This window comes from Panthera uncia, chromosome A2 (genome assembly GCF_023721935.1).
Source record: "Panthera uncia isolate 11264 chromosome A2, Puncia_PCG_1.0, whole genome shotgun sequence".
Taxonomy (NCBI): domain Eukaryota; kingdom Metazoa; phylum Chordata; class Mammalia; order Carnivora; family Felidae; genus Panthera; species Panthera uncia.
In genome coordinates, this window is record NC_064816.1 from 53036197 (window position 1) to 53063530 (window position 27334).

Consider the following 27334-nt stretch of genomic DNA (forward strand, 5'->3'; position numbering starts at 1 on the left):
ATAGATATAGATATAGATATAGATATAGATATAGATATAGATATAGATGGAAAAGATTAAAAGTTGGCTCCTATTTCACATCACTACAGAAATCTCCAAGTGGAGGACAGATGTAATGTAAAAGTAAAAACAAAAAAGTTAACTAGGAAAGTTACTTTGTTGAATATTGTCATGTTCTCTGAATAGGAAAGTTCTTGAATAGGATATAAAAAGCTAATTATAAAGAAAAATATTGAAAATAGGACATTAAAATTTTCCAACTTCTGTTCCTCAATAGACACCATTACCAGAGTAAACATAAGATCGTTTGCAACGTGTATAATGGACAAAAGTCTTGTACCCACAACATATGAAGAACTCCAAAATATAAATCAAGAAAAGGCGAATGACTAGTACAAAAACGGACAAGGGAGCTAAACAGGCACCTTATAAAAGAGAATATACAAAATGGTCAATGCACAATCAAAACGGTGCTCAACCTCGACAGTCACCAGGGAAACACAATGAAAACCCATATTGTAATTAAAATGACTGGCAATGCCAAGCATTAGTGAGGATGGGGAGCCACTGGAACTGGTGGGAGTGACACTCAATACCACCACTCTAGAATATGGGCAGTCCCACAGGAAGTGGGACATGTACCTACTACCCTAGGCCAGCAATATCACATCCAGGCATATACCAACAATAATTAAGGACACATGCTAACACTGGTGCAGTTTGCTATTACCAAAACTGTAAGCAACCCAGATATCCATTAACATTAGAATGCATAATTTGTAGTGTATTCAAAAATAGGTTATCATACAGCAATGAAAATGAGCAAAACACTGCTACACACAACTGATAATTATAATAGTTGAGCAAAAGAGGCTAGATGCCAGTTACATACTGAATACTGTAGTTCCATTTCAATAAAGTTAAAATGAACACAAACACTAATCTACAAAGCTAGAACTCTTCCCTTTGGGGAGGAAGCTGTGGGAGGGGACAAGAGGGTATTTCTAAGGAGCTGGTAATGTTCTATTTCTTGATTTGATTATAGGGTATGTTCACTTTGTGATATGCACTGAGCTATATGCACTCAGGATTTGTTCATTTTTATGTATTTTTATATATATAGAAAATATATATTAATTGATAGTATATAAAATTAAAACAGACAAATAGAAAAGACATGTATTTTATCTATTCTTTAAAGTTTAAAAACCCATAAATCTGATGGTGTCACTTGCTGTCTTAAAGTTATGGAATGATTTCCTATAACACTAACAAGGTCACCTGATATGGCTCTTGGCTACCTCTCTGTCCTCAATTTACAGCCATCTCCCCTCTTCATCAACATGCTCTTCACTGGCCTTCTTACTTTCCCTAGCACATACCTAACTTGTTCTTGTCACAGGTCTCTATACTTGCTCTATCCTCTGCCTGCTAACCCTTCCCTGTCCTTCTCTGTGCCTACCTATTTCTCGTCGTGGTTCCTCATTTATTTTCTTTAAGGTAATATAGTAAAAATTATTCTTTTTTTTCTAAATTTCTTGTCAAGTTAGCTAACATGCAGTGCATACAGTGTGCTCTTAGTTTCGGGAGTGGATTCCCATGATTCATGGCTCATATACAACACCCAGTGCTCATCCCCACAGGTGCCCTCCTCAATGCCCATCGTGGGTCCCCATTTAAATATCACCTCCTCAGAACTGCCTTCACTGACTATCTAATTTAGCACCTTCCCCAGACTTCTCAGTCACTCTCCACCCCTGGCATTAGTCAAAATTTTCCATAAAGAGCCAGATAGTAAATATTCTAGTCTTTGCAGGCCAGATGGTCTTAGTCATAATTACTCAACATTTCTGTCTTAGGGAAAGTAACTACAGGCAATATGTAAATGAGTGGGTGTGGCTATTCCAACAAAACCTTACTTATGGACACTGATATTTAAACTTTATATCATTTCACATGTCATAAAATACTCTTCTTTTGATCTTTCCCCCCTAAGCATCTAAAAAGCTAAAAACTCTTCTTCACTTATAAAAAGGTAGGTGGTGGGGCTAGATTTGGTGAATGGCCCTACGTTGCCAACCTCTGCTTTAAGGTGACCCTGATTTACTTTCTTCCTAGCCTGTATCACTACGTAAAATGACTTCAACTCTTCTTGTATTTATTGTCTATCTTCTCACACCCCTAAAATTTCTGCTCCAAGAGGGAAGGGCCTCATCTGTTTCGTTCTTCATGGTGTGCCCACCGCCCATCACCATGTCTGACACATGGAGGCCAGAAGCAATGAAGGCCCAAGCCTACCTGGGTGTGATCATGGCTTTGGCTTGGGTCTTGATGGTCTTCCTCCGAGTGGGGCTCACAGAAACGGACCCATGCTCTTCCCTTGAAGACTCTCCAACTGAGGATTCAGGTCGGGCTGACCGAGATCGTAATAAAACGACTTCTCCTGAGTATAAACTTGGCTTGGGGCCTCGCTCGACATAGGTACCCGATTTCACCTTGGTTCGATTGCTTTGTGCCTCTTCCTTAACCGGGTATTCTATGGTGAATAGGCCTGTTAACAGAAGACATGGCTGTCACTCTCCCTCATGGCCCGGCCTTCCCTGCCCTGCTATGAGGCTCTGCACATGAGCAGCCCTTCAGCTCATCTTCCCCTCCACTCCTCCACTCTCACACACTCGCAAGCCAGGTCACCTCCCTTCTGCTGTCTGGCATAGAACTCCACCCCAGTACAGTTAGTGGATTGGTAAATGCTGGCTGAAATGTAAGAACAAATCAATCTTATTTCTACTCGTTTGTCAAGACCCAGCTGAGATCCCTCTTCTGCCAAGGAGCCTGCGTTTCATTCAGTTCTGTGTCCTCCACAGCACTCATAGAGGCTGGGTATACAATGCATCCATGCTGTTCTCTTCCCTGAGAATGCTGTTCCCTATATCTCCAGATTTAAGTAGTTTCCATCTACTTTCTTTGTTGTGTTTATTTGTATTCTTGTTTTGCTTTTCCTACTAGACTTGAAAACTTCTGAGGCCCGGGACCTTTCATTCCTTCATTCACTTACCAGATGTTTATTGGATGCTAGACATATAGAGATGACCCAAAACAGGGTTCCCTGCCTCTGAGAACTCCTAGCAGGGATACAGGGGGGATGGACAAACAAAGAACTATTCATAATGCTAGGTAGTAAGATTTATAATTAGAGCACATTTTACATATGCTGTGGGAACCCAAAGGAGCATATGACTCATTCAGCTTAGGGAACCAGGGAAGGCTTTCTGGAGGAGGAGTACAGTTGAACTGAGTCTTTAGGGATGAGGAAAAACTCCTTGGAACACAGCCCCCTGGTGCCCAGCCAGGGTGGCATGGAATGGAAGTCACTGTTCCTCTGTCCCCAGGCCCAACAGCAGGAAGAAAGTCTAGATGTGGGAACAGTTTTGAGGTCACCAGGCTGGCCCCAGGGGGAACCCTGTGGCCTAACAAGGACAGACTGGTGAGCTGGCTGCTTTTTTCCCTTCTACTGAGATTGTCCGCAAGGAGAGGAACAGGGTATACAAATGGATGGATGGGAATATGGGAGAGTTGAAAGGTGAACCAGATGGGGACAGAGAGAGTTATAGAACAATGATGGGAGGTCCAGGAAAATAAGACAACCACAGGAGACACTGAGGACACATTGGACCATGCTCAGAAAACTGAAGGTGGCAAAGGCCACCACTACTTGAGACATGGCCCTGAGCAAGTACCCTTGCTTTGGGAGCCTGAACCTTGTTACCCCATCTACTGATGAGGAGGTCGCCCTGCCCACCCACCTCCCCAGGTGGTAAAAAGCTGTCCTCAGAGATGCCTTGCAGGTGACCCAGGATTTAGGAAGTTATCTGACAGGCATCACTCTACTTTTCTGCTCCTTACCTGCTGCCAACAAGACAGAATTCATAAACTGTGACACTGTCTTTTGAAACCGCTTCTTGATCCCCACTAGGGCTCGGCTCATCTTAGACATCTTGTCGTCCATGCGGGTCAGCAGCTGGGGAGAGGCCAAGGGGGAGAGCATTGTTGCCTCCCCACCAGGAGCCCAGGAGCCATTGGCCCAGCCCACCAACAACTAGGCCTTGCTCCAGCTTGGAGGATGTGCTGTCCCCTCTGCCTGGGACACAGCCCTCTCCCCCTGCACTCAGTGAATTCCTGCACATCAGCCCAACCTGACTCAAATGTCCCCTTGTGGGAGGACTTCTCTCCATGGAGCAAAACTGTTCCTTGCTCTCTATGTAGCCTGAAGTCAAAAGTTAGCCCTTTATGAAGTAACTGGATGCATATGAGGCTGTCTCCCCCACTGGACTGTAAGCTCTTCAAGGGCAGGGACCGGATCTTGGTCTCTTTGGTGTCTGAGTGCCTGTCATGCAGAAGGTGCTCAATTAATGCTTGTTGCATTATGAATAACTAGTAGACAAGGGCCTCTTTGGAGTCCTTGCTGCCAGTCCCCCTCTATATGCATTCCCCAGAGTCCCTTTGTCCCCTACAGCTGCCAGGACATCTCAGATGAGAAACTGTGATCAAGCTTATGTAGATTGGTTCCTGTAGGGCACAAAGGCCCAGGCCTCTTGCCTCAGTTCAGGACTACCCTGAAAGGCCATTCTGGCTCTGAGGCCCTCTGTAGGACAGTGAGGCCTTTGCTGGGGCTGCCCCACCGTTCAACCTCTACCTCTGCTACAGCATTTCAGAGGCATGTGGAATGAGGTTCAGATCTCGGAGTTCATGACAGTCGGGGTCTGACCTTTTCTCCAGGAAGCCTTTGTTGATTTCCTCAGCCAGGGGAAGTGCTCTCCATGCTAAACCAGCATAAGGGCCCATTGCTGTCCTTTCCACCCTGGGCCTGGCCATTTTGTACTTTCTTTATCTCTCAGTGTGACTGGCCCCTCCAAGGCAGGATCTTTGCTTTCTATATCTCCTGCTTAATACAGAGCAGTTGCAGAAAAAATTTTCTTCAGTGGAATTGAAGCCTCAAGTAGAGAGAATGGGATGGATGGGGGACAGATTCTCTGAAGTGTGACGAAGTCAGTCTATAGATTCTTCTTTGCCTTGCAGTCAGGACTTCTGTAAAGGATGCCCCAATTAATAGCAAAGCTTCAACCATCCTTCTGGTTGTTGGCCCCAGCTGCTGCTTCTGGGCTAATTTTATTTATTTATTTGTAATTTATACTCAGCCTGCTTCCAATAAGGTTTTGAGGTGGCACTCTGGGCTAATAAAGCATTTAAATTGAGGTGTTGCCTCACTTCCAAAGTGCTGCCTTGATAGAAATATTTAGTGAGAAGCCTGGCTGCAGGGCTGTAAAAGCTAGGACTGCCATCCTGCCTGTCACTCTGATAGGTGGCTCCTTCCAAGGTGATGGGTGTCTGGGGAAGCCATTTAATAAGCTTCTCAGTGACAGGAACTTTGTGGGAGGAGGCCACCCTAATCCCCACCCTCAGCTTTTCTAGACTGCCATGGATTTTGCTGATGAGTCATAACTAGCCCCAAACACACAGACCTAGAAAAGGTTGAATGGATTGTAAAAGTCCCAGGATGGGAGTGTGTGGAAGCCAGGCAGGCCCTTACATGTCACTATAAAGATGGGGACACTGAGTCCCAGAAAGGGAAGGGACTAGCCCAAGGCTCTATGGCCCCTTCCTAGCCTAGGCCAGCCCGCACAATCAGCAAGTATTCTCAGGGGCCCCTTGCAGCTCTGATGGTCCAAGAATCTATGATGAACCAATTTTTTGGACCTTAGGATTTCATGTAAAAATATTCCAAGATGCTTAACTTGGCAGCTAAAGTCAACATTTGAGAATTGTGTTACCTACAATAAAGTTGATATTTCCTCATTTATTGGTGTTTGTCTAGTCAGAAATCTGTGTTCTCAAACAGAAAGGGTTATTACCTTGTCACTTTTATGGCAAGTCAGTCTTCTTGGTCAATATCAATGACTATAGACTAGAACACAGCACTGTTTTCAGAAGCTGTTTTAATGTATTGGTCTGCTTATCCCTATGCTAAATGTCCCCAAGACAATTGTGCTTTTTGAGTTATGATGCCCTTTTAAATAGCTTTCCAGGTTTCTACCACACTGTCAAACTGCCTCTGTGAGCTTCCCTTATGAAGATGCCACCTTCTAGACCACATGGTCCAGCACAAATAAAATACAAGCTACACATGTGGTTGTAAACATTCCTGTAGCCACATAAAAAAGCTCTTAAAGGTGAAGTTAATCCTAATAACTATTTTATCTAACCCAATATATCAAAAAATGATGGTTTTAACATAGAATCAAACTATTCATGAGAAATTTTTACATTTTCTTTCCATGCCAAGTCTTTGAAATGCAGCATGCATTTTCACTTATGGCCCATCTCCATCTGGGCTTGTCACATTGCAAGTGCTCAGTAGCCATCTGTGGCTTGTGGCTACCATATTAGACAGGACTCTGTCGTGGACTTCTGGATTTCTAGGTCTAGCTTCTAAGATTGCGTTTAGGTAAGACAAAATAAGACTTGAATTACTAAGGGGCTTTCCTAGTCCCAGAGGGCATGTTTGGTATTTGGACATAGAGTGACCTCTCTTGGCTTGGCTGTTCATGGGGTTCTTTAATTGCTTACATCCTGGTTCTCAGCTATGATCCAGGCTGCAGCAATTGCCAGACAAGAGGTTGCCAGGAAAATGAAGCATTATTGCAACTTTATGGGAAAGAACAATTCTCTAATACCCGTTGCCTTTGGTAAGAAAAGTAAGCTCACGTTTTTTTTTACACAGCTGAAAAAGCTTTTTAAGAAATATAGACATATGACCTCATATATCGTGTGTGCTTAGTCACATAACAGCAACTTTTAGAGTAATAGCATGGAACCAAATGGGCAGGGTGGACTCATCAATAAGCATGATCATCATCTTAGCCCAGATGGAGTCAGAACCCTGGGGTTCTTTTGCTCTTTGAAGTAATGAGTGCAGCCTGAAGTCACAGGCATCTGAGTTTCCTGGGTGCTCCTATGAGGTCCCTTTAACTGACACACTCTCTCCTAGTACCCCAGTGACTCCCACAGTGCCCCCTCCCTAGCACACTGCACCAATCCAGCTGGATTACAGAGGGTTGTTGAAGCTTTTGCCCCCTTCCATTAGACCAAAGATACCTTAGAGACTAGAGGGAGTGAGATTTCTTCCATTTCTACATCCCCTGCAGCCAACTTGGCACACTGCAAGTGCTAATAAATGTTTACTGAATTACTTAATGAATTAATGAAGTTGAAATCCTGCTGAAATGAAAAGGCAGTGAAAAACAGGTGCAATGCTCTCTTCCAAGAAAAACACAGGTGTTCCGTGCCTTATTCAAATAGCATGGGCCCCTAGCAAATGCCTGCCTCCATGTCTGCATGTAAAGTGAGAACTTTGGGCTGGCTTCTCCTCATGGGCTCTGTCAGCTTTGTGAGTCTATGAGCCTTGGTGGCAAATGCCCCTGCGGCACAAGAGCCTTGCTCAGCTCCAGAGAGGAACACGGGGAGGGTGAACTGCCCTCTGGATGGTCATATAACTGATCACGCAAACCTGGACACTATTGAGAGTGAAAGGGGATGCTATTAACAATTCCTCCGGGCTGGCAGGTATAAACTGGGACTGGCCCTGGGGAAACTGGGAGGTGTGGTCCTCCTGCTACTGTTCCAAGGAGGCTTCCCCAGTGGAATCCCAGCAAAGCACTCTGTGCAATGCAAGTGGTCTGCTCCATTAATGAGCCCTTGGTTATCCCAGTCTCAAGGTATATGTCAACTGTTCCCTACTAGACTGTAAACACCCTCAGGGGTGTCCTCTGATCCTCTCTATCCTCTCCAATCTCGCTCCACAATGTTGACTAGGGACCAGGTACATATAAAGATCCATGAAGACACAGCAAATGGAAGAAGTGAGCTTCTAGTCTCCACTGTTTGCTCACCCACCAACAAATACTTAGTAAGTACTTAATTTGAAGCAGTCCTTGTGCTGGGGCTCTGGTGAAACAGACATCAGTAGGAACCATAGGAAATTCCCAATCTGGTAGAGAAGATAGGCTTATAAATAAAGGAGTGCTAGAATAGAGATGAGTCATGACTGGGAGGGCTGAGCAGAGGGAGAAGTAGACTCTCCTTGGGATGGGAAAGGGGGTGGTGGAGAGGGTCATCATCACACGTTGGTAGTAATTCATTCCAGTATCATCTCTCTCTCTTCTGGTAACAGCGCCATGATGTTCCTGCCTCATCCATCATGCAGGTGGTATACCTGGGGCTGATCATGCCCTGGCTCTCAGGATGGACGTGACACTTGAGCCTAGCCTGTGAGAGCAACATGCGCTCCTGGCCATGGGGGCCATTTTAAGCAGAGGCAGCAATGTTGGTGTTCTACTGAAGCACTTAGGAAAGAGAAGCCCTCTTTCTCCTAGGAAGAACAAAGCTCATAGAATACCAAGCCCAGAGATGCCCATGACAATCTTGTTACCATAAGGAGAGAAACTCTCTGAGAACGAAACCAACAAAATGGAAAGCAGAGCCAAGAGATGGGAAGATCTGATGGAATCATTTGAGATCCTGGATTCACCCGTGCCTAAAGCTGCTTACTGATAGACTTTTCAGTTTACTGAGCCAATACAGTCTGTCTTTATGTTTAAGCTAATCTGCATTGGATACAATCACAATTGAAAGACTTCTAACAGGTAGAAGTTTCACGGAGAAGATGGTACTAACATCAGGTAGTGAATGATGATGGGTAGGAGTCCATTAGTCAGAGAAAGAGCTAGGGCCCTGCCTAGGGCAGGGGTGGAGGAAGAGGGGGAGCATAGGCATTGAAATATGGGGTGGCAATTCACATTGAGATACCCTGGGGTCAGGCCTGGGGACCTGGTCTGCTTTGGCTTACCTGTTTATCCTGCGCTACTCCATGCGGACAATTGTTGGCTGAAACAGAGAGTGTTATTGTCTCATTTAGGGAGGTGAAGGTGACTATGATGGAGTCCTGGCTCAGAACCGTCAGCTTAATTTGTTCATTCACCTGAAGATGAAGAAACCAATACTTAGTGGATCTCTGCTTCTATTATCCATACCCCACTCCTTACTCTCCACAAAGCATAAAATCCTTCCTGGCTTGGGACTGAGATAGCTGTAAGATCTTTCCAGTTCTTATGTTGGAATTTAGCTTTCATGGAGAAGAAAGAATGCCAGTCTCTCTTTGGGGGATTGGCAGAAAAAGTAACTGATGCCTTCCTACCCCTGCCCCTTCACTTTCCAGCCCAAGCTTGGAACCAACTGTGAAAGAGACATAGGAGTCTATAGGCGAATCAGCTTTGGTTCTAGTAGAGTTGGGTGGAAATGCAGCTTGGGTCATAAGCCTACACTATATCTGAATCAGACAACGTGTCCACCCAGGCACCAGTTCTGACTATGAACCTTGGTCTAGAGCATGCAGAGCTGCCTCAGGAAGCTGACAACATGGCAGGAGGCATCAGAATGCACCCCTCCACAGGTGGGTGGGCAGATGACAAAAGGGAACCCAGCAGGGGCTGAGCCACACATACTCAGTCTTCTCTCCTCAATCACCACATATGTCACTACTCTTCCCCTGAAGAGGAGCCAAAGGAACCTACCCACCCCCGCCCCTTTTTAAAATCACTTCCAAAAGGGTGGGATTTTCTATGTAGCAATGCCAGATAGGAACAGGGAGAGGATGAGCTGCCTTTATAGCAACTCACTCCTTTCTGAGAATTTTGTGTTCTAGAAGTAAGTCTGAGTTCTGCCTCTATTAGCAAACTACTGACCTTCTCTGAAGCTCAAATTCCTCAACAGGAAATAGGTGAAAGGCTAATATTAGGTTCAAATGAGATAAAGATTATGGAAGTGACAATGACCCATCACACACAAGAGCAGATACTGTCAGGATGTGTCAGCACAACTCCAGTGTGAGGTCCCTGGATGGTTCTTGTGTACAGAGAGTTATGTATACACAGTGGCCCTACCTATGTAGGTACCTGTGTGGTGACGTGTTCTTCCATTTTCAAAGTCCCTGACCTACATGTACCCAAGGACTCCTCTGAACTAAGCAAATACTCTTCATTTCACTTCTTCCATTTACTTCTACTATCCTACTTGTTGGCCCCAAGGTCTACACTCAATTTCCTCACCACTGAATCCCTTCCTTATACTCTGCAGTCTGAATGCTAGTACTTTCCAGCACCTAGAAAATATTTACTCCATGGCTGTCTTCTTGCCAAGCCTTTTGACATCTTCAAATTTGTTGATCACTTCCACTCAGGAAAAAACCCTACCCTCTCCTGTTCTCCTTCTAGAGACTGTAGTAGAGAGCTGTGGTTGACAGCTTAAGTGCTACAGCTGGACAGGGTTCAAATCCCAGTGTAGCTACTTACCAGAGGAGCAATTTTAGGCAAATTGGTTGGCTTCTCCGAGCCTGGGGACAGTAACAGAAGCTTTATCCTAGGGGACTGAGCAGATTTCCTGGGGTAAAACATGCACAAGTCTTAGCACAGTACAACTTTTATTTATTATCCCTGCTTCCTGGATGATTTCTCTACAAGTTCATTCACTGCTCATCTTCTTGGGAGTTCATGAGCCAGTCTATCACATATATCTGTCCTCTCTAATCTCTCACCCTTAGCGAGGATTAGGTCACAAAAGGCACTGAGCCAAATCAGCACATCTAAAACTATATTGATGTCCGATCCTTCAGAAATTTCTGTTTCCACCCAAGCACATACTCCACTGTGGAGTCATCTATACTTCTCTTTCCTCTCATTTATCCCTATAGCCTGTGCCTGAATGTCACTGAATCCTTCTATTGAAATGGCTCCTTTAAAATATATTGCTGCTGCCCTTCATCGTGTCAGACCTGACTAGTAACTCCATAACCAGTCTTTGTACTATCCCATCCACTGATCTTTCCCTTACTAGTCAGCTTTCCACACAAATGCTGGACAGAGCATGCCAGCCATCAACTTAGAAACTAACCGGCTGGTTATACTATACTTCCAGTATAGCTGAGTCAGCTCCCAACAGGCTGACCCTCCCACAGAACTTGAAAAAAAATACAAAAAAAAAAAAAAAACCCAATGACCCAAAGGCTCTGATGAATAAACAAAAGCAGGCAAATTTTGAAGAATCAAAACTTAAAAGAAAGGGCTAGCATGGGATGAATTTCCACTCTACAGTTTTAGCCTGAAGGCAAACTGCAGTCATGGCCAAAACACTACCATCTTTCTGGCCCAGAGAACCAAAGGACTAAACCTGTGGAAATTATAATCACAAAAAAGTAAGGAAAAAATTCCAGAAGGGACAGTGCCAAAGAAATAGACGCCCAAATCCTATGAATAAACCATCCATATCCCTGGCTAATCACTGAACCATGCATGAGTAGTGAAGACTCAAGACAGCTAACTGCTAGGGAATCAGAAAAGCTGAACTGAGATGTGAGCTCCTGCCCACCGTGGTAAGACAAAGTTTGGGACATGAGTCTAACCAAGTTCACTGCCTGCTAAAACAAAACTGTTAACACTCTTCAGAGAAATACATCAGAATTCAGACTCCACAATCCATAGATCCTCAGATAACCTATACAATGTCAGTGATCCAAAAGTACTCAACATGTAAAGAACTAGTAAAGTGTGAGCTATTCTCAAAAATAACAGATAACCAATCCTGTCTGGTATGTCCCAGATGTTGAAATTATTAGACAAGAACTTTAAGGCAGCTAATTTAACTGTACTCAATGAAGCCAAGGAAATTATATTTGTAATAATGGAAAAAATAGGAAATCTCAGCACAGAAATAGACAATATAAAAAAAAAACTTCAGTGGAAATTCTAGACTGGAAAATACATATTTGAAATAAAAAAATTCACAGGATTAGATTAGCATAATAGCAGAATGAAGATGTCAGAATAAAAATCAATGAACTTGGGAGATAGATCTATAGAAATTATTCAATCTGAGAAGAGAAGAAAATAGGACAAGAAGAAAGAAGGAGTATATTGAGACAATATTAAAAGCTATTAAAAAAAACATAATTGGAGTCTGGGGGAAAAGAGAGAGATTGAGCACATTTTCCCCTAAAATAATGACAGAAGATTTCCCAAATTGGGTGAAAGACATGAATTTACAAATTCAAGTAAACCTCCAACAGAACAAAGGCAACCACACCTGGACACATCATAGTCAAACTTAGAAAATCAAATTAAAGAAGAAATCTTGAAAGCAGCTAGAGAAAATGAACAAGGATTTGAGTAACTACAGACTTCTCATCATAAACTTTAGAGGATATACACAGTGGAACAGCATCTTTAAAATGCCGGAAGGAAAAAAAAAATTCTGTTAACCCAGAATTCCACACCCAGCAAAGATATCCTTTCATAAAGATATTTTTTCATATTAAAGCAAACAGAATTTGTTGCCAGCAGATCTGCACACTTCAATAAATACTAAGGGAACTTATTCAGGCTGAAGAGAAATTATACTATGGGGAAACTTGGATTTTCAGAGGAATGCAAAACCCTGGAAATGGTGAATATCTGGGTGAAAACAAACTGTCCAATGCAGTCTGCAAGACAATAAGCAAATTCCTCAGCCTAACATCCAATACCTCTTACCTCCACCCCACAGAAGATACACCTCCCGCTCCCTCTTTCTTTTACAAGAAGCACCTGTGAACTTTTTATTTTAATAAAAAAATTTTTTAATGTTTATTTTTGAGAAAGAAAGAGACAGAAAGACAGGACATGAGTGGGGGAGGGGCAGAGAGAGAGGGAGACGCAGAATCTGAAGCAGGCTCCAAGGCTCTGAGCTGTCAGCACAGAGCCCGACGTGGGACTCAAACTCACAAACTGTGAGATCATGACCTGAGCCGAAGTCAGATGCTTAACTGACAGAGCCACCCAGGTGCCCCAAGAAGCACCTGTGATGCCATACAGAGTCCCAACTCCAAGTCTTTACAGATGCTATTCCTTCTACTCAGAATACTCTCCCTTCCTTCTATCTACATGAATCATATGCACACATGTTCACATTACAATTCAAGGGACACCTCATCTTTCAGACCACTCCTGACTGCACTAGCCCTTGTTATGCATTTCTAGATGCAGCTCCAGGGGACAGAACAATGAACAGAACTACACTGCCAAAACACTTTAGTGATGTCAAAGCAACTTCCCCGCCATTATTTTATTTAGTTCTCACAAAAGCACTTTGTATTGATGAGGCAACCAATACTCAGGAGCTGAGTGATTTTCACAAAGCTTCACAGCCAGAGTCGGCAAGGCTGGCACTACACATGGCTTCTTAGACTCTCATTCCAGCTCTCTGTCCACTTGGTCACACTGATACATAAAACATGGTGCCTGTCTGCCACCAATTTATAATCTTTATGGATTATAAACTTTTCATAGAGCTGGAAAAAGTTTAATATTAAGGCAACAATTCAATATACCCCTAGATTGACAATCTCAGACCTGGCCAAGCATCAGAAGTACTTGTGACAACTACAGAAATCTAGCATTCTTGACAGACCACCTGAATCAGAATCTCTCTGAGGCTATGCCTGGGGATCTGCATTTTTTAAAGTTCCATAGGTGGTTCTGATAAGCAACCAGAGCTGAGGACCTCTTCACTGCATGACTAATTATCAAATAACTAACCCAGACTGTGAGTACTATGAGAAGAGACAAATGGATGTGGGCTGCAGTGCCATGATGGAGGGGAGGTATGAGCAGGGCTGTGAAGGAGGGGAAATTTGGATTGGTAGAGAGAGGAGGGAGAACACTTCAGGTCTATTCCCTAATAGGAAAGATGAGATATATTTAAGAGATTGAATGTTTCTGAGCAGAGGTGTGATCTATGGGAATTAGGATGCAAAGATGAGAATCCAGTGGCCAATTTAGAGGATGAACAGGAAGGGCACAAGACAGACAATTAGGGGTAGGGTGCCTGAGCCCCACCGCATACTCCTAGAGTACTTCTGTCCATAATCCTTACCTTGAGGCTCTAAATATCAGGCCACCTTGAGTGTATTCTATGTTCTGTGATCTTTCTCTGAATTCCAACCCTATGAGCTTGTTTCTTCTCTCTCACAGCCCTTATTCTTCTCTATCCTGTGTTCTTATTACTCTCCTGGACTTTGGGATTCCTTGGGGGGCTTTGCTGATCTTTCTACCCCCAGATCAGTGATTCTCGATCAATAACAACTTTCTCCTCCAGGGGACATGTGGCAATGTGTGGAGATATTTTTGGTTGTCACAGTTTGGGGAGTGGGTAGTACTGGCATCTGATGGATGCTGGTAAATATCCTACAATGCATAGTTATAACAAAGACTTATCTATCCCAAAATGCCAGTTCTGCCAAGGATGAGAAAGTCTGCTCTAGATAAAGTAACAAGCACATTTAGTTGCTTTATTAATAAATTAGATTTATCATTATTATTTAGTATTAGTAATTCCACACTAATTTATTATTTAATGAATCTTTGATGAGTGGCTGTCTGAGTAATCAAATGAATAATAAAGAAGGGCTTGTGTTTGTCAGCCACCTTTGACTTTCATGACATAGTAACATTATAAAACAGAAGCTGAGAAGACCAACATAGAATTGCTAACTTTTCTTATTGCCATGTATAGGCATCAAAAATAAAGACAGCAACTACTATAACAGTTATTTCATAAAGTGAAGGGCATTTAACCATCAAAATGTAGTAATATTAAAAATAATAAAAATAAAAAAGGAGGGATATTACTAAGAAAGTCAGTATGGCAGCCAACAGTTACTGTAGACTGGTGAAAAGTTTACCTCAGCCAGCTCCCAACCACTGTTCATCAACTGGGGAAACTCTGAATGAGACCATAAGCTCCTTAAGGGAAAAGCACCTGTCTTACAGGTAGCCCTATGACTCTTAATGCTGGGCAGTCTGAGGAAGACTGCCAAAGCCACCCCACCTGTGCTGTCCATGCCCACCTGATATTCCAGGGAGAGCAAAGTCTCTGTCTTGGAAGTCCAGCTCCACTTGTGGACTACGTAGCCCTTGTAGTCATTGGTGGTCCCACCTTCCTCATCCAAGACCAAGACAAATGGGCAACTAGGAGAAATTCAGAGGTGAGAAGTTGATGCCAGACCCCTGAAGGAAGCCCTCATCACTATAGGCTACAGGAAGGCAGGGATCTGAGACTCTGTCTTGGGCTGAAGGAACCATGAAGTCCAGCAGGCAGCCTTACTTCCTCTGCCTAATATGGTCTTAGGCCCTTTCACCTGTTGATGCTACTGGAATGTCTGTCATAGAGGGCAGGTCTGAGAGATGATGGAGGTTCGGGCCACATCCAACAGGGGAAGAAATAGAATGTGTGTCCTGTTGCCCAAAAGCTGGAGCATACAGGTGACAAAATGGGAAATGGAACATCTATAATGCAAGAGTCATTCCTTCTGAGAACAGTTCCTCATGAAAGGCCAAAATAAAATCAGCTTTTGGCTGACAAGAATATGTGCCTCTCTTAAAAGACCCCACGGAAGTGGTACCCATGGCCTCTCCTTCACTTACTCCTGGTATAAAAAAATTTTCTCTGCTAAGTAATTCTTCTAGGAATTCCATCCAAGTCAACAATCAAGATCTTAGTGCCCTGGGGGTATAAGTGAGAAGTAGGACTTTGGGAATTGCCCCTCTCTTTTGCTATGACATGGATCCAGCAAGCAAAGGTCAGGCATCAAAATACCTACAACCTGCAGGCCCTACTTTAACCCTTTCTCACTGCCCTCCTAGACCTCTGGACATTGATGGCCCCTCCTTTTCCCATGGTGCCTCCCTTTGTCACCATCAAAGATGGTGCCAGGATGGGGCCAGGATTCCCCCAACCAACTCACCGGGCCTTCAGGTTGTAGTGAACACAGCCCTGGCCTTCAGCATTGAACAGAGCCAGAAAGGAGAAGCTGGGTGTGTCATTAAAGAGGCAGGTGATGGTTCTCCCTCTGCAGCACGTGGGGATCTGACACATGGCAATATTTCCAGAAGGATAGCTGGCAGAAATGGTCAAGGAGAACTAGCAGAAAACTCTCCGGGTTCTGCTTTCAGGTGCTCCATGGAAAGTAAGTCTACATGTCAAAATGATAGCTATTTGGTGCATCATTCCCAGTCTTCAAAGACCCTCCCTGCACTTTGCATAAGTAACAACTAAATGACTATGGAACCCAACCATGCCCCAGGTGCCTTCTTGTATCTTCTTTCTATTCCTCACAACCACCCTGTGGTAGGTAGTACTATCTCCATCTCAGAGATGAGTAGTGTCTCTCTGTGTCTGGGGGTGCGGGTGGGGGGTGGTTCTTGGGATGTGGGACTTTCAGTGCTAAAACCAGGAAAGTCCCAGGCAAACCAGGACAAGTTGGCCACCCTACAGATGAGAAATCCAAGGACCAGAGAAATGATCTTCCCCACGTGACACCACAAGGAAGTGGCAGAACCAGGACCTGAATTCTGAAGCCAGTGATATTTCTAATGTTGTCAGGCTGCCTTCCCTTACGATCAGTCTAGAAGAGCAGGCAATGTTTCCCTGCTCATTTCCTACTAAGGTGACTCCAAGAAGCACTGGTCTCAGCTAAATAGGAACATGGTGTGGGCAGCTACTGTAGGAATTTCAGTAGTGCCCAGACAGAAGACTTTCAGTGGTTATCACTGGGGTTCAACCTCTTACGGGTTTCCCATTAATGGGGGAAAAAGAGATAAACAGATAGGAATCATAAGTAGTAACCAAATAGAAATTCTGGAGCTGAATAGTACAATAACTGGAATGAAAAGTCACTAGCTGGGTTTAGCAGCAGATTGAAGCAGAAGAATCAGTGAACTTGAGGATAGATCAATTGGGTTTATCCAGTGTGAGAAGCACAAATTAAAAAGAATGAAGAAAATTTAACAGAGCCTAAGAGACCTATGGCAGACCATCAAACATATCAACATATCCATAACAGGAGTTCCAGAAGGACAAGAGAGAGAAGAGAAGAAAGAATATTAGAAGAAATAATGACTGAAAGTTCCACAAATTTGACGAAAGACATGAATCTACACAATCAAGAAACTCAACAAATTCCAAGGAGAATAATTCAAAGAGTGTCACACTGAGACACATTATTATCAAACTGCCAAAAGACAAAGAGAGAATCTTGAAATCAGCAAGAGAAAAGAGACTCATCATATACATGGGATCTTTAATAAGGTTAAGGGCAATTTCTTATCAGAAAACATGGAGGCCAGGAGGCACTGGGATAGAATATTTAAAGAGCTGAAAGAAAAACTGCCAACCAAGAATTCTATATTGAAAAAAACTATCCTTCAAAAATTAAGAAGAAATTAAGGCTTTCCACATAGATAAAAGCTGAGGGAGTTCATCACTAGTAGACCTACCCTACAAGAAATGCTAGTTCTTCAGGCTGAAATGAAATGATACTAGACAGCAACTTAAAGCCATACAAAGAAAAAAAGAACACCAGTAAAGGTGTTTATATAAGTAAATATAAAACCAGTATTATTATATTTTGATTTATAATTCCTCTTTTTTTCTGTATTAGTTGAAAGACAAATGCACAAAACAGTAATCGTACATCTATGTTAATGGCACTCAATGCACATATAAAGATGTAACTTCTGATAACAACATAAACGAGGAAGGATGAGCTGTATAGGAGCAGAGTTTTATATACTATTAAGCCTAAGTTGGTATTAAATCAAACTTGTTTCTTGTCAATTATAATACTCAAGTGTATTAGTTTCTTGGGGCTGCTATAACATCCAGGCCAAACCTGATAACCTGAACAACAGAAATTTATTCTCTCACAGTTTTGGAGGTTAGAAGTCTAAAATCAAGGTGTTGACAGGACCATGATCTTGGGGGCTGTGAAGAAGAATCCTTCCTTGCCTCTCTGTAGTTTCTGGTGGTTGCCAAGAATCTTCAGCATTCCTTGGTTTATAGATGCATAATTCTAATATCTGCCTCAGTCATCACATGGTCTTCTTCCCTCTTTGTGGTCCCTGCTTTCTCTTCTTAAGGGTACCAGTCATTGGATTGGAAGCCAATAATGACTTCATCTTAATTTATCTTCAAAGACCCTATTTCCAAATATGATCACATTCTGAGGTTCTAGTGAACATACATTTTTAGGAGACACTATTAAAGTCCATTATACAAGAGTAACCACTAAAAAAATAACTAAAAAATATGGGGCAAAGAAAATGAGAAAAGAATAAAAATGGAATGCTACAAAAAAAAATCAGTTAAACACAAAAGAAGGTAATAATAGAGGAGCTGAGGAGCAAAAAAATGACATATATAAAACGAATAGTAAAATGGTGGAATTAAGTCCTTTCATATCAGCAATTACATTAAATACAAATGGACTAAATTCTGCAACCAAAGAGCAGGGATTGTCGAATGAATTAAAAAAAAATCCAACTATATGTTGTCTATAAGAGGTTTATTTGAAATCCAAAGATACAACTATGTTGAAAGTCAAATGATGGGAAAAAAGATATTCCATGCAAATAGTAACCAAAATAGAGAAGAGGTGGCTCTGGTATCAGAGAAAACAGACTTTAAAAATTTCTATAAGAGACAAAGAAGGACATTATGTATTGAGAAAAGGGTCAATACCTAGAGAAGATACAATTATAGACATAAATACACCTAACAACAGAGCCCCAAAATATATAAAGCAAAAATTTACAGGATTAAAAATAGAAAAAGTTTTAAGTTGGAGACTTAAAAAGTTAAAAGTTGGAGACTTCACTACCTCACTGCCTTACACAGAAGGTCAATAAAGAAAACAGAATTTGAACAACACTATAAACTAACTAGACCTAACAGAACACTCCACCCAACAGCAGCAGAATGCACATTCTTCTCAAGTGCATAGGACCATTCTCTGATAGAGACAATATGTTAGGACACAAAACAAGTCTCAATAAATTTTAAAAGATTGGAACCTTAGAAAGTATCTTCTCGGACAACAGAATGAAACTAGAAATCAATGGCAGAAGGATATTTGGAAATTTCTCAGGTGCAAATTAAACAATACACATTTTAAACAACCAATGGATAGAGAAGAAATCACAAGGAAAATTAGATGTGTGAAAACAAAAATACAACACATCAAAACTTACAGGATAAGACACGGGAATGAGGTTGGAGGACAGAGTCCATGGGAATGGCACAGAGGCCAGGAATGCTGCCAACACCTGGCCCAGGTCAGTGAGGAGCCCTGGGGACCCAGCCGAGCCTGCTGCTCCTGTTCTCCAACATGCACCTCACAGGGAATGACCCCCAACTAGGTGCCTACTCCTACATTCAAGGCGACCTGATAGGTTTTCTGTCAGATGTTCCACTGTAATAATGCTGGAGTTATGAAGTCTCTGTTTCTTTGCTCCAAAACAAGACATTCTTCCCTGCATATAGAATAGGAGTAATGTTGGTCAGAATCTGGCTGTTGTTTAAAACTGAAGATTGTCATGACTGCTTAATGTAAGCTCTATTCTGAAATAAAATTAATTGTCTTAGAAATACTAAGTCAGTTTAATTCGTAGTGCTCAAAGAATCATCCACACAGGAACACAGTAATACTGGTGACCCAAATTTGCTTTTGGAACCATGAAACTTTTCTCGTTTTTGACTTTGACAATATAATCACAGATGACAATAGCGATGCATGGATTGTACAGTGTGCTCCAGAGAAAAAGCTTCCTATGGAACTACAAGATTCTTATGAAAAAGGATTTTGGACAGAATTTATGGGCAGAGTCTTTAAGTATTTGGGAGATGAAGGTATAAGAAAAGATGAAAAGAGCAGTGACATCAATGTCTTGGTGAACTTTACCTTATAAAAAGGATAAATTTGGTTGTATCTTATTTCAGATTCAAATTCAGTCTTCATGGATGGGGTTTTAGAAGCTACCAGTTTTCATGATGTGTTAGACAATATGTTTATAAATCCAACATCTTTTGATAGCAATCGTCATCTCTCTGTGAAAAATTATCATGCTCATTCCTGCAATAGGTTCCAAAAAAAAAAATATTTGCAAAATGTAGTTTCTGTAGATAAACGGTTACAAGAGGGAGTGAATTATACATGAATGGCTTATGTAGGTGATGGTGAAAATGATGCCTTTCCAGTAACTTTTTAAAAGAATGATGATGCCATGCCACAGAAAGGATATACTTTACGGAAAACTCTTTCCAGAATGTCTTAAAATCTTGAACCTATGGAATATTCTGTTGTAGTTTGGTCTTCAGGTGTTGAAATAATTTCTCATTAACAATTTATTTATTTTTTTATTTTAGAGAGAGTCCATGAGTGGGTGAGAGGGACAAAGGGAGAGAGAAAAACCCAAGCAGGCTCCACAGTGTAGAGCCTGATGCAGGGCTCAATCCCATGACTCTGGGATCACAACCTGAGTCAAAATCAAGAATTGGATGCTCAACCAGGTGAACCACCCAGGTGTCACCAGTTAAGGAATAATATACCAACAACAATGAAAAACTTATGGGATAAAGTGAGAACAGCGGTCAGGGAGAAATTTATAGCTGTAAACACCCATATTGAAAGAAGAGAGGCGCCTGGGTGGCTCAGTTAAGCGTCCACTCTTGATTTCAGCTCACATCATGATCTCATGGTTTGTGAGTTCGAGACCCATATCCAGCTCCACGCTGACAGTGTGAAACCTGCTTGGGATTCACACTCTCTCCCTCTCTCTTTGCCCCTCCCCTGCTCACTCTCTATCTCTCAAATAAATAAATAAGCTTTTTAAAAAAGGGAGAGAAGAAAGATCTCAAATCAATAACCATAATTACCACTTTAGGTACTAGAAAAAGAAGAGCAAATTAAAGTTAAAGCTAGCAGAAGGGAGGAAATAATAAAGATTAGCAGAAACAGAAACAAAAAAGAGAATAGAAAAGCAACAGAAAGAACCAACAAAACCAAAAGTTGGTTCTTTGAAAAGATCGACAAAATTGAGAAAACTGTAACTAGACTGCCAAAAAAAAAAAAAAAAGGAAAATTCAAATTCCTAAAATCAGAAATGAAAGTGGAGACATATAAGAGAAGTATATGAACCATTTTACATCTACAGGTTAGATAGCCTACTTGGAAAAAAAATTCCTAGAAACATGCAAAGGGAAATTGCAGGATAAAAGATCAACACCCAGAAAGCAGTTGCCCCTCATGAACATGGGTTGTCTTTCCATTTATCTCATTCTTCTTTAATTTATCTTAACAGTATTTTGTAGTTTTTAGTGTACAAGTCTGACACTTCCTTGGTTAAATTTATTCCAAAATATCTTCTTTTTAAAATTTAATTTATTTAAAGTTAATTAATATACAGTGTAGTATTGGTTTCAGAAGTAGACCCCAATTATTCATCACTTACAGATAACACCCCGTGCTCATTCCAAAAAGTGTTCTCCTTAATGCCTGTCACCCATTTAGCCCATACCCCCACCCATATCCCCTCCAGCAGCCCTCAGTTTGTTCAATGTATTTAAGAGTCTCTTACAGTTTGCCTTCCCTTCCCTATTTTCATCTGTTTTGTTTCTTAAATTCCATGAGTGAAATACATTTGTCTCTGACTTATTTAGCTTAGCATAATACACTCTAGTTCTACCCACCTTGTTGCAAATGGCAACATTCTTTTTGATCACTAATAATACATTGTGTATGTATGTATGTGCATGTATATATACATACATGTGTATATACATACATGTGTATATACACATGTATATATACACACATGTGTATATACACACATGTATATATACATACGTGTGTATATACATGCATGTGTATATACATACATGTGTGTATATATACATACACATACGTACATACATACACACACATACATGCCACATCTTCCTTATCCATTCATCAGCCAAAGGACATTTGGGTTCTTTCCATAATTTGGCTATTGTTGGCAGTGCTGCTATAAACAGTGGGATGCATGTACCCCCTCAAATCAGCATTTTTACATCCTTTGGATAAATTCCTAGTAGTGCAATTGCTAGGTTGTAGGGTAGTTCTATTTTTAATTTTTTGAGGAAACTCCACTAGGTTTTCCAGAGTGGCTGTACCAATTTGCATTCCCACCAGCAGTGCAAAAGGGTTCCTTTTTCTCTGTATCTTTGCCAATATCTGTTGTTGCCTGAGTTGTTAATTTTAGCCATTCTGACAGATGTGAGGTGGTATCTCACTGTGGTTTTGATTTGTATTTCCCTGATGATGAGTGACATTGAGTATCTTTTCATGTGTCTGTTAGCCATCTGGATGTCTTCTTTGGAAAAGTGTCTATTCATATCTTCTGCCCATTTCTTCACTGGACTTTTTGGCTTTTTGAGCTTGATAAGTTGTTTATAGATTTTGGATACTAACCCTTTATCTGATATGTCATTTGCAAATATCTTCTCCCATTATTTCCATTGACTTTTAATTTTGTTAATTGTTTCCTTTGCTGTGCAGAAGCTTTTTATCTTGATGAGGTCCCAATAGTTCATTTTTGCTTTTAATTCCCTTGCCTCTGGAAATATGTCTAGTAAAAAGTTGCTATGGCTAAGGTCAAAGAGGTTGCTGCCTGTTTTCTCCTCTAGTATTTTGATGGTTTCCTATCTCACATTTAGGTCTTTCATATATGTTGAATTTATTTTTGTGTATGGTGTAAGAAAGTGGTCCAGGTTCATTCTTCTGCATGTCGCTGTCCAGTTTTTCCAGCACCATTTGCTGAAGACACTGTCTTTTTTCCATTGGATATTCTTTCATATTTTGTCAAATATTAGTTGGCCATATATTTGTAGGTCCATTTCTGGGTTAGAGAACCCAGAACCATACTGTCTTGATGATTACAGCTTTGTAATATAGCTTGATGCCTGGAGTTATATGCCTTCAGCTTTAGTTTGCTTTTTCAACAATACTTTGGCTATAAAGGGTCTTTTCTGGTTCCATACAAATTTTAGAATTGTTTATTCTAGCTCTGTGAAGACTGCTGGCTTGAGTTTCCCAAACAAACAAAAACTAACGGAGTTTGTGACCACTAAACCACTCCTGCAAGAAATTTTAAGGGGGAACACTCTGAACGGAGAAAAAAAGAAGACCAAAGCAACAAAGACTACCAAGGGCCAGAGGACATCGCCAGAAACAGCAACTCTATAGGTAACACAATGGCACTAAATTCATATCTCTCAACAATTACTCTGAATGTAAATAGACTAAATGCTCCAATAAAATGACATAGGGCATCAAAACGGATAAAAAACAAGATTCATCTATATGCTGCCTACAAGAGACTCATTTTAGATCTAAGGACAGCTGCAGATTGAAAGTGAGGGGATGGAGAACCATCTATCATGCTAATGGACATCAAAAGAAAGCTGGAGTAGCCATACTTCAACAAACTAGATTTTAAAACAAAGACTGTAACAAGAGATGAATAAGCGCATTATATCATAATTAAGGGGTCTATCCATCAAGAAAATATAACAATTGTAAATATTTAGGCCCCCAACTTGCAAGACTCAAACATATAAATCAATTAATCACAAACATAAACTCATTGATAATAATGCCATAATAGTAGGAGACTTTAATACCCCACTTACCACAATGGACAGATCATCTAAGCAGAAAATCAGCAGGGAAACAATGGCTATGAATGACACATACCCCACTTACCACAATGGACAGATCATCTAAGCAGAAAATCAGCAGGGAAACAATGGCTATGAATGACACACTGGACAAGATGAACTTAAAAGATATATTCCGAACATTTCATCCTAAAGCAACAGAATGCACATTCTTCTCGACTGCACATGGAACATTCTCCAGAAAAGATTACATACTGAGTCACAAATCAGCCCTCAACAAGTACAAAAAGATCAGGATCACACCATGCATATTTTCATATCACAACTCTGTGACACTTGAAATCAACCACAAGAAAAAATTTGGAAAGCCCTCAAACATTGAGGTTAAATAAAATCCTACTAAAGAAATGAATGGGGGGCACCTGGGTGGCTCAGTTAGTTATGCGTCCAACTTCGGCTCAGGTCATGATCTCACCGTTCATGAGTTCGAGCCCCACGTCAGGCTCTGTGCTGACAGCTCAGAGCCTGGAGCCTGCTTCGGATTCTGTGTCTTCCTCTCTCTCTGTCCTTTCCCCACTCATACTGTCTCTCTCTGCCTCTCAAAAAATGAATAAATGCTAAAAAAAAAAATCTTAAAAACAAAAAAGAAATGAATGGGTTAACCAGGAAATTAAAGAAGCACTTTAAAAAAAATTTTTTTTAACGTTTATTTATTTTTGAGACAGAGAGAGACAGAGCATGAACGGGGGAGGGGCAGAGAGAGAGGGAGACACAGAATCTGAAACAGGCTCCAGGCTCTGAGCAGTCAGCACAGAGCCCCGACGCAGGGCTGGAACTCACATACCGCGAGATCGTGACCTGAGCCGAAGTCGGACGCTTAACCGACTGAGCCACCCAGGCGCCCCAAAGAAGCACTTTTTAAAAGTACATGCAAGCAAATGAAAATGAAAATATGACAGTCCAAACCCTTTGGGATGCAGCAAAGGCAGTCCTAAGAGGAAAATACATTGCAATTCAGGCCTATCACAAGAAGCAAGAAAGGTCCCAAATACACACATCCTAACCTTACACCTAAAGGAGCTAGAAAAGGAGCAGCAAATAAAGTCTAAAGCTGGCAGAAGAAAGGAAGCAATACAGATTAGAGCAGAAACAAGATGTAGAAACCAAAACCCCAGAACAGATCAATGAAATTAAAGGCTGTTTTTTTTTTGAAGGAAATCTAGCCAGACTTATCAAAAAAAGAGAGAGAACTTAAATAGAAAAAAATCACGAATTAAAGAGGAGAGATCACAACCAACACCACAGAAATACAAAAAATTATAAGGGAATACTATGAAAAATTATATGCCAACAAACTGGACAATTTGGAAGAAATGGACAAATTCCTAGAAACTCATACACTACCAAAACTGAAACAGGAAGGAACAGAACATTTGAAGAGGCCCATAATCAGGAAAGAAATTGAATCAGTTATCCAAAACCTTCCAACAAACAAGAGTCCTGGGCCAGATAGCTTCCCAGGGGAATTATACCAGACAGGTGAAGAAGGATTGATGCCTATTCTCCTAAAAGTGTTCTAAAAAATAGAAATGGAAGGAAGCTTCCAGACTCATTCTCTGAAGACAGAGTTACCTTGATTCTAAAACCAGACAAAGACCCCACTAAAAAGTAGAATTACAAGCCAATATCCCTGATGAAATTGGATATTAAGATCCTCAACAAGATACTAACAAATTGAATTCACAGTACATTAAAAGAATTATTCGCCATCATCAAGTGGTATTTTCCCAGGCTGCAAGGCTGGTTCAATATTCACAAAGCAGTCAATGTGACACACCACATTAATAAAAGAAAGGATAAGTACCACATGATCCTCTCAATAGATGCAGAAAAAGCATGTGACAAAATATAGCATCCTTTCTTGATAAAAACCCTCAAGAATGTGGGGATAGAGGGAACAAATCTCAACATCATAAAGGCCACATATGACAGACCCACAGCTAATATCATTCTCAATGGGGAAAAACAGAGCTTCCTCCCTAAGGTCAGGAACATGACAGGGAGGTCCACTCTCACCCCTGTTGTTCAACAGGGTACTGGAAGTCCTAGCCTCGGCAATTAGACAACAAAAAGAAATAAAAGGCATATAAATTGGCAAAGAAGAAGTCAAACCTTTACTCTTTGCAGTGACAAGATACTCTAAATGGAAAACCCAAAAGACTCCACAAAAAACTGCTAGAACTGATACATGAATTCAGCAAAGTCACAGGATATAAAATAAATGTACAGAAGTTGGTTGATTTCTATACACCAATAATGGAGCAGCAGAAAGAGTAATCAAGGAGTCAATCCCACCTACAACTGCACCAAAAACCATAAAATACCTAGGAATAAACCTAATCAAAGAGGTAAAAGATTTGTATAGTGAAAACTATAGAAAGCTTATGAAAGAAACTAAAGAAGACACAAAGAAATGGAAAAACATTCCATGCACATGGATTGGAAGAACAAATATTGTTAAAATATCAATACTACCCAAAGAAATACACATATTCAGTACAATCCTTATCAAAATACTCTTTTTGACACTATTGTAAATGGCATCATTTCCTTTTGTTCATTTCCTTTTTATTGTTATAGTTGTTCATACAGCATTTCATATCATTTGTGGCTAGTATTTATGAATTGGAAGACTTCATCTTATTCATGGCAATATGCCCCACAGTAAACTACAGATTCAATTCAATCCATATCAAAATTTCATCAATCTTTTTTGCAAAAAATGGAAAACTTATTTTAAAATTCATATGGACTTGCACTGGACCCCACATAACCAAAAAAATATTGAAAAAAGAACAAAGTTGAAGGACTCAAACTTCCTGATTTCAACACATTACTATAAAGCTACAATAATCAAAACACTGTGGCACGAGCACAATAAGACATACAGATCAATGGAATAGAATTAAGACTACAAATGGGGCGCCTGGGTGGCTCAGTCGGTTAAGCGTCCGACTTCAGCTCAGGTCACGATCTCGCGGTCCGTGGGTTCGAGCCCCACGTCGGGCTCTGGGCTGATGGCTCAGAGCCTGGAGCCTGCTTCCGATTCTGTGTCTCACTCTCTCTCTGCCCCTCCCCCGTTCATGCTCTGTCTCTCTCTGTCTCAAAAATAAATAAAAAACGTTAAAAAAAAGACTACAAAAATAAACTCATACATCTACGGTTAACGATCTTCAGCAAGGGTGCCAAGAACATTCAATGGTGAAAGAATAGTTTACTCAAGAAATAGAGGTGGAACAACTGGGAATCACATGTGAAAGAATGGAATTGGAGCCTTATATCACCATATGCACCATATGCAAAAATCAACTCAAAATGGATCAAAGACCTAAATGTAAGAGCTATAAGTATGAAACTCTTAGAAGACAACACAGGCATGAGAATGGTTTCTTAAATATGAAACCCAAAGCATAAGGAATAAAAAAAAGAAAAACTGGACTTCATAAAAATTAAAAACTTCCACATACCAAAGAGGGTGAGCAAGAGTGAAAAATTTTCCCACAGTATAGGAAAAAAAATTTGCAAATCATATGTCTGATAAGGATCTAGTATCTACAATATATAAAGGAACTCTTACAACTCAGCAAGTAAAGGACAATCAAAAAATGTGCAAAAGACTTGAATACATATTTTTACA

The 27334-nt window shown here is 41.0% G+C and overlaps 1 protein-coding gene across 8 annotated transcripts in view; it reads right to left on the minus strand.

Moving 5' to 3' along the window:
- CA2H3orf20 (chromosome A2 C3orf20 homolog) overlaps positions 1–27334 on the minus strand; it is a 95043-nt gene that overhangs the window by 39180 nt on the left and 28529 nt on the right. For 5 of the 8 annotated variants that reach the window (XM_049641048.1, XM_049641051.1, XM_049641050.1 and 2 more), the window contains exons 9-13: positions 15887–16039; positions 14990–15110; positions 8903–9034; positions 3904–4018; positions 2299–2551 (exon numbers count right to left, since the gene is read on the minus strand). In XM_049641048.1, the coding sequence (XP_049497005.1) occupies positions 2299–2551; positions 3904–4018; positions 8903–9034; positions 14990–15110; positions 15887–16039 (774 nt within the window). Of the gene's footprint in view, positions 1–2298; positions 2552–3903; positions 4019–8902; positions 9035–10403; positions 10492–14989; positions 15111–15886; positions 16040–27334 lie in introns of all 8 variants that reach the window. The other 3 variants (XM_049641054.1, XM_049641053.1, XM_049641052.1) reach the window with 3 other exon arrangements.